The sequence below is a fragment of the Salvelinus sp. IW2-2015 genome, linkage group LG37, assembly GCF_002910315.2.
Source record: "Salvelinus sp. IW2-2015 linkage group LG37, ASM291031v2, whole genome shotgun sequence".
Classification (NCBI taxonomy): domain Eukaryota; kingdom Metazoa; phylum Chordata; class Actinopteri; order Salmoniformes; family Salmonidae; genus Salvelinus; species Salvelinus sp. IW2-2015.
In genome coordinates, this window is record NC_036876.1 from 7053157 (window position 1) to 7068941 (window position 15785).

A 15785-nucleotide genomic window follows, 5' to 3' on the forward strand; every position below is an offset into this window, starting at 1 on the left:
ACCTAATTGACAGAGTGAAAAGTGTAGGAAAAAATTAGGCAAAGCAATTTACTTTTTCGGTTCAGCCTGCTTTCCATCAAACACTGGGAGATGAATTCACCTTTCAGCAGGACAATAAGCTAAAACACAAGGCCAAATTTGCACTGGAGTTGCTTACCAAAAAAAAAAACTTTACACTTGCAAACTTTGCTGGAGTTGTTAGCTGGCTAATTGTTTTCCTCTTGGATGTTTTGTTTACTATTGCAACCTTTTGATGGCAAATTTATTTTACAATTCCACATAGGCTAGCTAGTTGCTAAGGGTCGACTTTTCCAGAAAAGTTTTTGCACTGCAAGACTGCGATCAAGCKGAAAACGGCACTATTCTTGCACCACAGTATATTGTCTAGCTATGTAAATTAGAATTTCATTTTACTGCTGTTACGTTCATAGCTGACTTGTAAACTGTTATTTTATTATACAGCAGCCTACATGCTTTTTGTAACTAAAATAGGCCTACTGGTTGAAATGGATCAAAGGGCCCTGCAGCTGCTTATGAACTCTCAGGTAGCCTGGACTCTAGAGCATGTTATGACGTCTTGCCTCGTTTTGTTTTGTTGACCCGACAAACCTCTAAGCAGTCTATGGACAAGGTATGACAGCAATCCATGCTTTGGTTGTTTTTGTACTTTGAGTGAACTATCCCTTTAAGAATGAGGGTTAGGGTAGCCATCACTCTAACCCTTACAGGGCGTCATACACATGACCCAATAAAGTAAACATAGACTTAACCTCAACCCATCTCTGGTTCCAACTCCCTAACTTGTCTTTAAGTTTTTGTCCACATTGTAGATAAATGTGTTAATGGCATAGCTTCAGACTCAGGATTGACCATGTATGGTCTTTGCTACGACAGTATTATTATGTCAGGTAGCAGTAATTTATTTCATTCTAACTACCAATTTCAATCTTGATTTGGTCTGCATTGAATCCAATTGAATTATTAGGGCTCCAGACAGATTTAGCTTTTTTTTCTTCTCAAATCATGTATTACTGTGMTCATATTGCAGTCCGAGTTCARCTGGGCACTTTTAATAAGGTTACATAAGCAGACAATACCAGGAAAAGCCAAAAGGCCTTCTCGGCTTATCCAGGGCCCATGAGAAATGTAGATTTGTTTTTGCCCAAGAAAGAGCTCTGGTTAGGTCACTGTGGGAAGGGGCCAGGGTGAGTGCTTGAGACAGAAAATATGTGAGCTATGCAGTGGGAGGCAGGGGGGCTGCTACATCTTTTATTTTTTTCAACCCTGAAGGAATTCAGATTATAAAATCCTTGCAGGCATTTTTTTGTGCGCCAGTGCTTTATAGCTTATTTCAGCAGTGTCACATAACTTAGCACAATGTAGCAATCCAGTCCACACCGTATAGCATGGGTAACTGTGTGTGGCATGCTAAACTATTGCTCTTCCACCCTAATGTTTTCCAGCTAAAATACATGAGTAATGGAGTCTATGTTTATAGATAAAGTGAATCAAAGAAAACATGAAATAATGTAAATTCAATTTAGAGGAACAYAGATTAAGCTGAGATTTTGCAATACAAATAGACTTTCTGGTTTCCTTAGGCGAAACCAATTTGTAGGAAAGCTGTAGTTAGTGTTTTTGTTGTCAGTCAATGCCTAGACCCACACATAGTCTGTCTGTCTACTCCTGCCAGTAGCGCCTAGCACTGTCAGTGTCGCTATGGCGACGAGGCCTGCTCGCAGAAGAGAGAGGCTGCCGCCGTGTGAAGTGGGGCAGAAACAATTTCTTAAATGTGCAAGAACCAAACTGGAACTTTAATCCTCTTAGCCCGGCTGGCTAACAAAGCTTGTGTATGGGACAGCAACTTGAGCYCTACGCTAACTTAGCCGAGCCTGCAGGGTTTTTCTCTTTACAAAGGCTAAAACCTCACCATATGCTACTGGCTGGATGATATGTCAGCTAGTGTGTCAAAAATGCTTCTTCAATATGCTAAGCACACAAGCCCAAGTTCAAAAGGGCAACCAAAGCCGAGGATGCTATATTTCAAACAAAGTGCTCATGAAGCAATGCGCTAGTCCTTTTGGATCACATTCAAACGAATCATAAACAAACATTCGAGCCAAAAAGCAAATGAGATTCAAAAACATAGTTTTACACATTGTCTAATTCATGTAATCCATTAGTCACAAAACCACAGTGGTTGCAGCCCATGTATTGAGTAGCATATCAAGGCATCCAGATGGCTATGATGGAAATATTACATTGGTGGCAGAGTCATTGTTGGATCAGCTGAAAGGCTATTATCTCTGAAGGATTAGACTGCTATAGATCCAGCTAATCATGGTTGGGTAACGAGCTGGCCTGGCTCTCCCGCTCCTAGACTTAGTTTGATTTAGGGAATTCACGAAATTAGCCTTTGTTTATTTTAACAGCAGTGATGGCAGGTTTTTGGTTAGAACTTGATGGGATCGGCTTGTGTGGCCTTATTTGGGATATTAGTGATACTCACTGCAATGCATGTGCGTAACAATGTGACAAGTAAACATGGTTTGTGTTGATATATTCAAAAATAAAGCCGTAATTTTGTGGATTATTCGAGATGTATAATTCCTACCATCACAACATTGAATATATTTGATTTTCAAATAATTGGTTATAGTGTTTGTGATCATGTCTCTCTAACTTCAATCAAACAACTGCCACAAATTCAATAAACAGCACTTCAAACTATATCAGCCAACAGCTTTTAGCAGCTGCTCTTATAAACAATACTGAGTTTACACAGTTTGCCATATATCAAAATGTTGCAAAACCTAGAATTCTTGAATGCAACACTTATTGACTGTATTTCCACTGATGGTTTCAGGGTGGTGTCACATCAACACTTAGCGGTGACCTGAGTGAATGCTACACATCAGCCCAGGCCAATGGTGGCCATCTTGCCTACCCAGAAGCCTCCACTAGTACACAGGTCAATGGGAAGCAATCGCCTGAGGATTTTGAGCACATCATTCGCTCCATGGCTCAGGTAAAGACATGTTTGGATAAAACGCAAGCATTTCATACATTTTGAGTTATTTAATCACAACAACTTTATTTTAGATACACATATATTAAGAGGTACATATTTCATTATATATGGTTGTTTTTGTTTCATATGTGACTGGACTTTTGCACAAATGCTGTTGGTGGTACAATTTCTCTACATCCCTAGACTGTAAAAAATGTATTATCTCCAGAAATGGATCTTGATAATCACAAGCAAGACTGGTTACACTCCCGGTCAATCTACCTAAATATTCAAAGACATTCAAAGACAAGTGCGCACTACACTCCACTACGCTGTGTTCAGTGTACATTCTTGAGTGACTTCGGAGGAGAGTGTGTGACTTTGCTGCTACTATGAGAGGGGGTAAGAAGGAGGGCTAACGTGGAGTGTGTGTGATGTATATGGGTACATTTGTGTGTGTGTGTGTGCATGTGCGTGCATGTGTCTCTAGGGGCGCTACGTGACGCACATGGAGCTGGTGAAGCCACTGTCTGGAGGTCTGGGCTTCAGCGTGATTGGCCTGAGGAGCGAAAACCGCGGGGAGCTGGGCATCTTCGTCCAGGAGATCCAGCCCGGGAGCGTGGCCCACTGGTATGGGAAAGTTAACAAGGGTCATCCCCAGGAGATAAATCTGGTTGAAATGACATCATTAGAACCAGAAACCCAGTTTTGCCTACTGGGTCAAACGTTGATTATCTAATGTGTTAGTGAAGGGCTGGAACAAAATGCATGCCCACCCTGTGGCGGACAAATCTGGTTGTAATGAAGTCATTAAACCAGAAACCCAGTTTTTGCACATTCCAGCTGAATCAACAGTTGATTATCTGATGTGTTAGTACTGGTCTGGAACAAAAGCCTGCCCACCCTGCATCTCCCCAAGACCATAGTTGATGACTACTGTCTTTTTCGACCTGCATCTTTTCAACAGCGAGATTATCCGCAGTTCTAAGCCTTACAGCCCATTAGATAATCAACTATTCAATAATGAATTTAGTTGCACTGAGGCCGCATCCTAATGAACTATGTTTGACCTCGAGTCATCAATGAAAACTTAACAATATGTCTTTAAAGGGATAGTTCACCCAAAATTACATATTGGACAAAACTACTAAAAAGTTACCACTTACAGCTGCAATATGTCACTTTTTGGGCGACCTGACCTAATTCACTTAGAAATGTGCGTTATAGATCTGTCATTCTCATTGAAAGAAAGTTTAAGAAGCAGTAGATCTGTTCTATCTGCGCTATGTCTATGCTTCAATATTTGCGATTATGGAAAATATATTTCACAGGAGTTTAGATGCTACAATAATTATCTACACTATACTTGCTTGTTTTGTCACATTAAGTGAACTATTAGAATTTTAGCAACCAGGATGCCATACTGTAATGTTGGTGAACTATCCCTTTAATTGATGTCTTGTGGGAATATTATTTATCATAAGAATCCTCCTGTTCCCACAGCGATGGGAAGCTGAAGGAGTCAGACCAGATCTTGGCCATCAACGGTCAACCCCTGGACCAGACAGTGACCCACCAGCAGGCCATAGGCATCCTGCAGAGAGCGTCTGAGTGCGTGCAGCTCACCATAGCCAGAGGACCCATCCCTCAGCTGGCCAGCCCTGTGGTGTCCCGTACCCCCTCCGCTGCCAGCACCCTGTCTGCCCACTCCAGTGCGGTGAGGGGAGTGCACACACAGAAGCTTGTGGAAGCATACACATATATAAACACATTAGCGCACACACACACACAAACATGAGCATACTCACATTCTGTATACACACACAAACTATAGTGTCTCACATTCCCGGGGGAGCTAGCGTAAGGCTTGACCTCTCTAGCGTGATGAGGAACACAGACACAAAAGCACCCCTTATACACAGACGGTTGTATAACGTTAGTTCACTGGGGCACACACACACACAGCAATATTCAAATTCTTTCTTTGAGCACTTAACATATTCCTTCTCGCTCCTTGTGGCACAAAGAGCCTCAACGGTGTATCTCTATCACCCTGTTCTGTGTAGTTTTCTTTGCATCCTCCCAGGTGGTTCCTGGAATGATGTTTCTTCATTTCCTCTTCATTAGTCCTAGTTGTTCTCCTTGGACGGCATACCTCTCTTTTACCCTGAGGGTTACACCCTATATATAGTAACCTTTCTGTAGTGAATGTTTTGAGATCCTTATCTGACGCTCCACTCTCTGGGTCCCTCCTTAGGCCCACTGGAATCATGTGGAGACCATGGAGCTGGTCAACGACGGGACAGGCCTGGGCTTTGGCATTGTGGGAGGAAAGACCACCGGTGTCATTGTCAAAACCATCCTGCCTGGAGGCATCGCTGATCAGGTGACTTCAATGTCATGGATGCACCACACATTGGTATTTAGAGGATTTGCCAGCAGGAACCAACTGGGCAAAAATAGTTTTAATCAATGTTTTTTTACACGTTATTTCAACAACAACAAAAAATCCATGTGATGACGTTGAATTAACGTGGAAAACTGATTGGATTTGCAAGAAGTCCTCAGCGTAAGGATTTCCCTAAATCCAATGTCAGGGTGACATTTTTGTTTGAATTCACGTTAGTTGACATCTCAACCAAGTTCTTAGAAAAAATAAATGTTGAACTGACATCTGTGCCCAGTGGGGAATCTTGGTTTTTGTAAGCCATACCTACTAGTAATAACCAACTTTCATACCTTGTACTTAGGATGGGCATCTGCGCAGTGGGGACCACATCCTCAAGATTGGGGACACTGACCTATATGGCATGGGAAGTGAGCAGGTGGCTCAGGTACTGAGTTTTGTATTGAATTGACTACTGATAATGAGACTTGTCTGAGACTTTTAGACATATGACATTGAGACTTGACTGAGTCTTGACCAAAACTTCTAAATTTTATCCCCATTGTCCTGCTTTTTCTATGGTTCTATAAGTGACAGGTACAGTATTTAGTGTGTAATGCTGGTCTCAGTTATATTGTGATTGGTCCAGGTCCTGAGGCAGTGTGGTAACCGAGTGAAGTTGGTCATCACCAGAGGCCCTCCAGAGGAGACCGCCATCGTCCCAATGGTGTTGCCCACGGTCACAGAGCAACAGGTACGACAAGACAATCGTGTGGGTGGTTGGATAGGGGGGGAAAGGGGGAAGATGAGGTGGTTTTATTAGGTTTGTTTCCTTAAAATGTTATATTTACTAATGACTAGGATTAAGGGCACACGGTTCTGTTTCTCTTTTGTTACAGCTCTCTTTTCCTCAGAGATAGGTATCCAATGAGAATAATTTGTGACACATAACATCTGTGACTCAGCCTCAGAAGTCACAATGTTCCAAAAGGCTAACAACTGGAATTTGCTGTCCATTATCAAGCAGTATTAACCATGAACTTTATCAACATTCCATGACTCACACTCCCAAACTAGACTGTGTATTCTTCTCTGTACACAGTCTCAGTAACCCCATTGCTTGATTGCAATTTTTAGTTGACATTCATCAAATAAATAACATAACTCATCTGGCTGACAGAGTTGATGCATAGGTGAGGAATGCTTCTTGGTAAATTGGTAACAGCACGTGGAATTGGGGGAATTCGGCACCCGCGACTCGCCCCCTCCACTGTGCTCTCTGTCGGCCATTTTGTAGAATGTAGAAGCTGACTCACTCTTCCTCTTTCTCTTCACAGGGATACGAGGAAGAGGAGGCCGACGCGTTCGACGTTGGGCTGACTAAGAACGCCCAGGGTCTGGGAATCACCATCGCCGGCTATGTGGGGGACAAAAATTCTGGTAAGGCTTGGGAGCATTGTTTACTACTGGAAATAGTTTGGTTTTATTTATTTTCTAATTTATTCACTCTTGCTTGGGATGGAATGAAACCACTTGGGAAGGAATTTACTTTAAAGAGTCCCATGGAATGTCTGGAGCAAAGAGCTATGTAGTGACACTGCCTCTTCTCGGGAAATTGTGAGTGTTTCTGACTTCTCTTGAACACTCAAACTGCAGATACAGTTTGACAGTTAAAGGGCGTCTCTTGTACTGTATAAAGGATACTGCTTGTTTTAAGAATGTTATCCACACATGGTCATTGTGTCTATTTTGCCATTTTCAGAGCCCTCTGGTATTTTTGTGAAAAGTATAACTAAAGACAGTGCGGTAGAGCAAGACGGCCGGATCCATGTTGGGGACCAGATCATAGCCGTAAGTGTCTTAGACTATCCTCAACTCTTTTTTTTATTTTCCTTTTTTGGTTATTGTAAATTTAAAAATATATATTTTCACTTTCTGACTTGAACAGATAGAGAGTGATGGAGGATGACAGTGGGGAAAGATGGATAGAGATTGTGGAGTAGGTCAGATTGGAACCTAAGCCAACACTAGCTTCCCTAAGCGCTAGACCACCCCAAGCCACACCCTTCATATTTTTTATCAGCTGTTATGTAAATTTCAATTCCATGCCAAAGTATAAAATAAAGTGTGCAAGGATATTTCTCTCATTTGGAATAATATGGAGCTTTGTCTATAGATAATGTGGGGAGATATTAATCTCCCATATTTGAATAATTTATCTTCAGCTGAGATTTATACACACTGTTCCAAGGCCGTTACGGTGACCGTATTACCGCCACACCGGCGGTCACGAGTCATGACGGCAGTCAAATTCCACGTGACCATTTAGTTACGGTAATTAGGRTTCTCCGAGCTCTGATGCTGCTGATGGTCATTAGTAGTCTACCAAACTTGATAACTGCCTGGTACTCAACATTCTATTTTACCTCTAATCACTCTGACATCAATGCAAATGTAATCAAAAATCTAATCAAATACTTAATGGGAGCCCATTAGCTCATGTTGCGCAACATTTCTATAGGCTATGCAATTGAGTGAGAAAACAGAGTGAAGGCCTCTATTAAAAATAGTATTATCCCATCAGCTTTCTATAGGTTAGGCCTACTATATTTATTTCTCAACTTTTCTAATTTTATGCACATTGCTTCTCTTTACAACAGGAGTATAGCCTACATGGCTGGCATTGAAAATGAACCACAGGAAAAGCGTCCTCCATTCGCTATTTTCGAGACAGGTGCATGAAAATGGTCCATTCTAAATCAAAACTAATTTCACACATACAGTACCAGTCAAAAGATTGGGCAGACCTACTCATTCCAGGGTTTTTCTTTATTTAAAAAAAAATGTCTACATTGTAGAATAATAGTGAAGACATCAACACTATGAAATYACACATATGGAATCATGTAGTAATCAAAAAAGTGTTAAACAAATCAATGTATATTTTATATTTAAAATTCTTCAAATAGCRACCCTTTGCCTTGATGACAACTTCGCACACTCTTGGCATTCTCTCAACCAGCTTCGTGAGGTAGTTGCGTCACGGATTTGTCTGTCTTCAGTTGTAGCCTGTGTGAAAGACCCGATCACGTGATTGCATTGGCTAATAAGAATGTAGCTATCTTAGACAGCCATGTGAGTTAGAGGTGCTTCGGAGCACGCAGGCGGGAAAGGGGAATTATTATATTCGACCCAAGCGCACAACGGCCACTGGCCGCAAACGGCATGGATTTTTTTAGGGGGCATTACAAAGGGGATGCCGCCCGGAAATTGCTTGGCAAATTGTGAATGAGAGACTGATGAAAWGTGTGCAGCCTGCGCAAATAACAAAACAGAGTTCATGCCTTACATGCAACTTTTTTCAAATCATCATTAGAGTCGCATAATGCAGCCTTAGAATGTGTTATAAATACAAATGTTGGGCTATATGTTTTGATCACAACTAAAGTTGCATAAAGAACTATAAATTAAGCATATAGCATGACCTGTTTCTATGTTAACTGCTCAACACAGAATAGCCACGTGTGTGCACTCCCTCAAATCTTTTGGAGAAAACATCCTTTCTATTTTATTCAGCTATGTTCAATTGTGTTCTTCATACTATAAATTAATGCCGCGGAATTCTAAACAAATCTTGCCTGCTAAATGAACTAGTGTAGCCCACAGCCATATGGCATAGCCAGATCAGGTCCCAACATAAGGACAACTCCGAGTATACTATTCTGTTCTTCTGAAATAGACTACATTTTCCTCATATCATGTTTCTTTAGACCTGTCTAAAATACATTATGGATTTATTGGGATGGTATAGGCTATATTGCATTGATTTATTAGACTTTTTAAAATGTAGATGTTCCAAAAGTCTGAATGACTGGCTTSTAGACTATGCGTGGAAGCCAGGAGATGCAAAAGAAATGTCATGTTAATTAACAGTCAATTACCGTGAGACCGGCAGTTATTTTCTTGACAATCACCGGCTGACAAAATGTCATGACCGTCACAACCCTAGTCATGACCCTAAATTGAGCATTTACTATTAATGCAAAACCCTTTGTGTTACATCCTGAATAAATTTATGGATTTGAAGCCTGAGCAAATCTTCCATCATGATTTATTTTCTTGTTGTGATGTAGGTTTGTCTATTGGCCGAGACTATTTCTGTGTGTATGGGTGTGCCTGGTATGGGTGTGCCTGTGAGCTTGCTTTCCTATTCGTGTGTTGTCCTGAGAATGTATCCCATAGACTTGGATAGACGACTCACGTGCCATAAAGGCTGTTTAAGTATGGAGAAAGATCTCATTGACGCTTTCCATGCTGTCACAGAAGCCAATATGACAAAGATGCAAAGAAGAGCACTCTAAGCACTCTATTCAACTCCATGATGTATCCATAATCATGACACGAATGATCGCCCCCTGCAGGTGGACGGTAATAACATCCAGGGCTACACCAACCAGCAGGCCGTGGAGGTGTTGAGACACACAAGCCAGACAGTTCACCTGAAGCTGATCAGGCGAGGCTTCCGTCCAGAGGATATCCCACCCGCTGTGGTGCCCAGTGTGATCGTAGTCTCACCAACCCCAGGTGGCAGAGACACGACACTGGAGAGGACGGATGTTGTGGACTCCACCACTCAAGGTACCTGTAGATAAAGGGTTTGGGCCATGTTCATTAGGCAGGAAATGGAAGAAAACTGACTTAAACAGGGAAGGACTACCTGGATTTGTCCAATTAAAAAACACTCTATTGCGTTTTCCGCTGCAAAGCATTTTAAAATGTTGTCAATGGCGTGCCCTAATGAACATGACAACTGCATTTTTGATTGACAGTCACATATACCTCCAATCACAGTAGTCTATATTCAAGCAAAGTGCTGAATATTTCAAGGCAAAACACAGTGCATATATGCACTACCGTTCAAAAGTTTGGAGTCACTTAGAAATGTCCTTTTTTTTTATATATAACATCAAATTGATCAGAAATACAGTATAGACATTGTTAATGTTGTAAATGACTATTGTAGCTGGAAACAGCAATTTTCTATGGAACATCTACATAGGCATACGGAGGCCCATTTATCAGCAACCATCACTCCTGTGTTCCAATGCCACGTTGTGTTAGCTAATCCAAGTTTATCATTTTAAAGGGCTAATTGATCGTTGGAAAACCCTTTTGCAATTATGTTAGCACAGCTGAAAACTGTTGTGCTTAGTTAAGAAGCAATACAACTGGCCTTCTTTAGACTAGTTGAGTATCTGGAGAATCAGCATTTGTGGGTTCGATTACAGGCTCAAAATGGCCAGAAAACAAAGTACTTTCTTCTGAAACTCGTCAGTCTATTCTTGTTCTGAGAAATGAAGGCTTCCATGCGAGAATTGCCAAGAAACTGAAGATCTCGTACAATGCTGTGTACTACTCACTTCACAGAACAGCGCAAACTGGCTTTAACCAGAATAGAAAGAGGAGTGGGAGGCCCCGGTGCACAACTGAGCAAGAGGACAAGTACATTAGTGTCTAGTTTGAGAAACAGACACCTCGCAAGTTCTCAACTGGTAGCTTCATTAAATAGTACCTGCAAAACACCAGTCTCAACGTCAACATTGAAGAGGCGACTCCGGGATGCTGGTTTTCTAGGCAGAGTTCCTCTGTCCAGTGTCTGTGTTCTTTTGCCCATCTTATTTTTATTTTTTTATTGGCCAGTGAGATATGGCTTTTACTTTGCAACTCTGCCCAGAAGGCCAGCATCCTGGAGTCGCCTCTTCACAGTTGACATTGAGACTGGTGTTTTGCAGGTACTATTTAATGAAGCTGCCAGTTGAGGACTTTGGAGTATCTGTTTCTCAAACTAGCCACTCTAATGTACTTGTCCTCTTGCTCAGTTGTGACCGGGCCTCCCACTTTTAAAAACAAGGACATTTCTAAGTGACCCAAACTTTTGAACGGTAGGGTACATGATATTGTATCAAAGGTTAAATGAGTATTTTTAAGCGTCTCCTCGTCCCTTCATCTACACTGATGTGAAGTGGATTAACAGTGGACATCAATAAGGGATCAAAGGTTTCACCTGGATTCACCTGGTCAGTCTATGTACTGGAAAGAGCAAGTGTTTCCTAATGTTTTGTACACTCAGTGTATGGTATGTTGATGTTTTTAAGATGCAAGCTAACAGAGGATGAGGAGTTGGAGCTGAAGAAGAAGTGGCAGGAGACCCTCGGCCCCAGAACGAAGTAGTGGTGAGTTAACAGAAGTAACATCCACCCAAACACAGCCTATCTTTACTAAATATACATGGTTGTTATTTCCTGTTTTACTCATTATATTGCAATTGTATAGATGGAAAGCACTGGTTGCAGAATAAACCATTATTGTATGTGTTGTAAATAAAACATTCTACTATATTGCCACACTAGGTAAATTGAATGCTGACATTATAGGACAATTTCATAAGATGTGGCGAAAGCATAATTTTTTGAAAAAGCTTCATAGTGTTTTTTGTGCCAACGAGTTGTCCCACCTGTTGTGCCCATGCCATGACAGTTGCCCAGGTGGAGAAGTTCAGTGAGAGCAGTGGTCTGGGAATCAAGTCTGGATGCAAGCAGCGGGCACCACTACATCCGCTCCGTTCTGCCGGAGGGGCCAGTGGAGCTGTGGGAAACTCTTCAGTTGGGGACGAACTGCTCGAAGTAAGGGCACCGCCAATAGCGAGAAACATGGTGAACAACCGTTAGCCTGGAACTTACTTAGTGCACAAATTCTCTCTACGCACTGATATCAAGGTGCCTAATTCCTTGGATATATGTAGAGTTTACCTTGAATCAGGATCTCTGCAAGCGTGGGGAACATTGCCTTGTAAAACAGCAATGCCCGCTATTAACCCTTTAATCGTTGAATCCTGGCATGAGTGACTCAACATAAGTGTTGACGCATGGATGTTGTGTGCCCACCTCTGCAAGGTGAATGGAATTCCCTGATTGGTGATGACCGCAAAGGAAGTGGTGAGCATTCTGAAGGAGCTCCTGTCGTGCTGTCACATCCTGCTGGTAGGCCCGCCCCTCTCCCTGAAAAGATGACAGGATTCTGGCCAACCAGGGTTGGAATGAATTGCGCTGAACCTAAAATGAAGACTTTCCCGCACTCTGCTTTTGCATGTTAATTGATCATAAAACGTTGAAGGTGAAAAAACTCACCTGCTATGATTTACATACTTGCCATCGCATGGTTTGGAAGTTATTTATCCCAGTAGAACCCAGAATGTCTCCTTTCAATGAAGCTTTCTAACATCAGAATAATGTAAGTGCGATGTTCCTCAGGGCAGTTGCCTTGGCCTTTCACTGTCTTTTATATTTTTACAAATAATTTGCCACTGGTCTTACATGAAAGCTGGAATGAATATGTATGCTGATGATTCCACACTCTACATGTCAGCACCCAAAGGCAGTGAGCTCACAGAATTCTAAATAAGAAGTTATGGTCAGTATCAGAAGGGTCATTAACAGCAAACATGGTCCTAATTACATCTAAAAACTAAAAGCATTGTATATGGTTCAAAACATTCTCTAAGACCTAAACCTCAACTGGAGGTGAACTAAGGGTGTGAGTTGAGGACTACACTCCTAGGTATAACTGCATGGTCAATTAACATGGTCAAGTCATTTTGACAAAGTTGCTGTGAAGATCGGGAGGGGTATGTCTGTAAAAAGATGTTCTGCATTTTTAAAACAAATCAACTGTACAAGTTATTCAAGGTTCTGGGTCTGTCCCATCTTGATTATTGTCCAGTAATATAGTAAAGTGCAGCAAAGAAAGACCTAGCAAGCTGTATCTGGCTCCAACAGAGCAGCACGCGTTCCCCTTAACTGCACATACACAACTAACAATAACAACATACATGGCAGTCTTTCGTGTTGAGTGTTGATGAGAGATTAACGATAGACAATTCGAGATTGTCTGCATAATCAAATAACCTACAGCTCAGACACCCACAGTTGAAGTCAGAAATTACGTACACTTGGGTTGGAGTCATTTGAAATTTGTTTTTCAACCTCTCCACAAAACTATAGTTTGGCAAAGTTGGTTAGGACATCTACTTTGTGCATGAACAAGTACATTTTCCAACAATTGTTTACAGACAGATTAATTTAACTATAATTCACTGTACACAAATTCCCGTGGTCAGAAGTTTGCATACACTAAGTTGACTGTGCCTTTAAACAGCTTGGAAATTCCAGAAAATTATGTCATGGCTTCTGATAGGCTAATTGACATCATTTGAGTCAATGGAGGTGTACCTGAGATGTATTTTCAAAGGCCTACCTTCAAACTCGTGCCTCTTGCTTGCCATCATGGGGGAAATCAACCAAGACCTTAGGGAAAAAAATTAGACTCTCCAAGTCTGGTTCATCCTTGGAGCAATTTCCAAACACCTGAAGTTACCACGTTCATCATGCTGTACAAACAATAGTACGTGAGTATAAACACCTGGTGACCACACAGCCGTCATACCGCTCAGGAAGGAGATGCGTGTTCTGTCTCTAGAGATGAACACCTTTGGTGCGAAAGTGCAAATCAATCCAGAACACAACAGCAAAGGACTTGTGAAGATGGCTGGAGGAAACAGGTACAAAAGTATCTAATACCACAGTAAAACGAGTCCTATATCGACATAATCTGAAAGGCCGCTCGCAAGGAGAGAAGCCACTGCTCCAAAACCGCCATAAAAAAAGCCAGACTACGTTTGCAACAGCACATGGGGACAAATATTGTACTTTTGGAGAAATGTCCTCTGGTCTGATGAAACAAAAAATAGTACTGTTTGCCTATTGACCTCGTTATTTTGGATGAAAAAAGGGGGGGAGCTTGCAAGCTGAAGAACACCATCCCAACCGTGAAGCACGGGGGTGGCAGCATCATGTTGTGGGGGTGCTCTTCTGCAGGAGAGATTGGTGCACTTCACAAAATAGATGGCATCATGAGGTAGGAAGATTATGTGGTATATTGAAGCAACATCTCAAGACATCATCAGGAAGTTAAAGCTTGGTTGCAAATGGGGTCTTCCAAATTGGACAATGCCAAGCATACTTCCAAAGTTGTTGCAAAATGGCTTAAGGACAACAAAGTCAAGGAATTGGAAGTGGCCATCACAAAGCCCTGACTCAATCCCATAGAAATTTGTGGGCAAACTGAAAAAGCGTGTGCTAGCAGAGGGGCCAACAAACCCAACTCAGTACACCAGCTCTGTCAGGAGGAATGGGCCAAAAATTCACCCAACTTATTGTGGGAAGCCTGTGGAAGGCTACCCAAATGTTTGACCCAAGTTAAAACAATTTAAAGGCAATGCTACAAATACTAATTGAGTGGTCTGTAAACTTCTGACCCACTGGGAATGTGATGAAAGATAAAAAGCTGAAATATATCTTTTCTCTCTACTATTATTCTGTCATTTCACATTCTTAAAATAAAGTGCTGATCCTAACGACTTTAGACAGGGATTTTACTACTGATTAAATGTCAGGAATTGGGAAAGAACTGAGTTTAATGTATTGGCTGGGCCTCCCGGGTGGCGCAGTGGTCTAAAGCACTGCATGCGAGTGCTAGCTGTGCCACCAAGAGAGTCTGTGTCTCAGCCCAGGCCTCTGTCGCAAGCCGGCCGCTGACCGGGAGGCCATGGGGCGGTCGCACAATTGGCTGCGTTTCCTCGCGGGTTAGGGAGGGGTTTGGGGCCGGCAGGGATATCCCTTGTCTCATCGCGCACTAAGCGCTCCTGTGTGGCGGGCCTGGGCGGCAGTGCACGCTGACCAGGTCGCTAGGTGTACGTGTTTCTCCGACACCATCTGGTGCGGCTGGCTTCCGGGTTGGATACGCCTGTGTTTAAGAAGCAAGTGCGGCTTGGTTGGGTTTGTGTTTGGAGGACGCATGGCTCTCGACCTTCGCGCCATCTCCCGAGGTCCGTGCGGGAGTTGTAAGCGATGAAGAGAAGAACAGTAACGTACTAAACATTACGATACCACGAAATTGAAATGGGGGTAAAAGAAATGTATTCTGGCTAAGGTTGTATGTACATTTCCGACTTCATGTACAACCCACAAGAAACAGGCGAATGCTAAAAACAAATTAATGGCAACGCGTTTCATTATACAGTGTCCAAGTTCCTTGCTGTTTCAAGACAGTTCGTGAACAGGGCCGACAAGGCCTATTCTCCTCAGATGGAGAGAGGAGACTGATATAGGAGAGGAGAGACTGAAAAAGATTGGCATGGGTCCGTCAGATCCTTCAAAAGTTCTACAGCTGCACGCATTGAGAGCATCCTGACTGGTTGCACTCACCGTGGCCTGGTATGGGGAACTGCTCGGACCTTGGACCGCAAAGGCAACTGACAGAGGGTAGTGCGGT

At 42.3% G+C, this 15785-nt stretch overlaps 1 protein-coding gene across 5 annotated transcripts in view; it reads left to right on the forward strand.

Moving 5' to 3' along the window:
* LOC111960178 (multiple PDZ domain protein) overlaps positions 1–15785 on the forward strand; it is a 69759-nt gene that overhangs the window by 7245 nt on the left and 46729 nt on the right. For all 5 annotated transcript variants that reach the window (XM_070437916.1, XM_070437918.1, XM_070437919.1 and 2 more), the window contains exons 4-12: positions 2867–3028; positions 3501–3640; positions 4514–4727; positions 5268–5396; positions 5761–5844; positions 6046–6150; positions 6734–6836; positions 7159–7247; positions 9818–10034. In XM_070437916.1, coding sequence (XP_070294017.1) covers positions 2867–3028; positions 3501–3640; positions 4514–4727; positions 5268–5396; positions 5761–5844; positions 6046–6150; positions 6734–6836; positions 7159–7247; positions 9818–10034 — 1243 coding nt within the window. The remainder of the gene's footprint in view (positions 1–2866; positions 3029–3500; positions 3641–4513; positions 4728–5267; positions 5397–5760; positions 5845–6045; positions 6151–6733; positions 6837–7158; positions 7248–9817; positions 10035–15785) is intronic.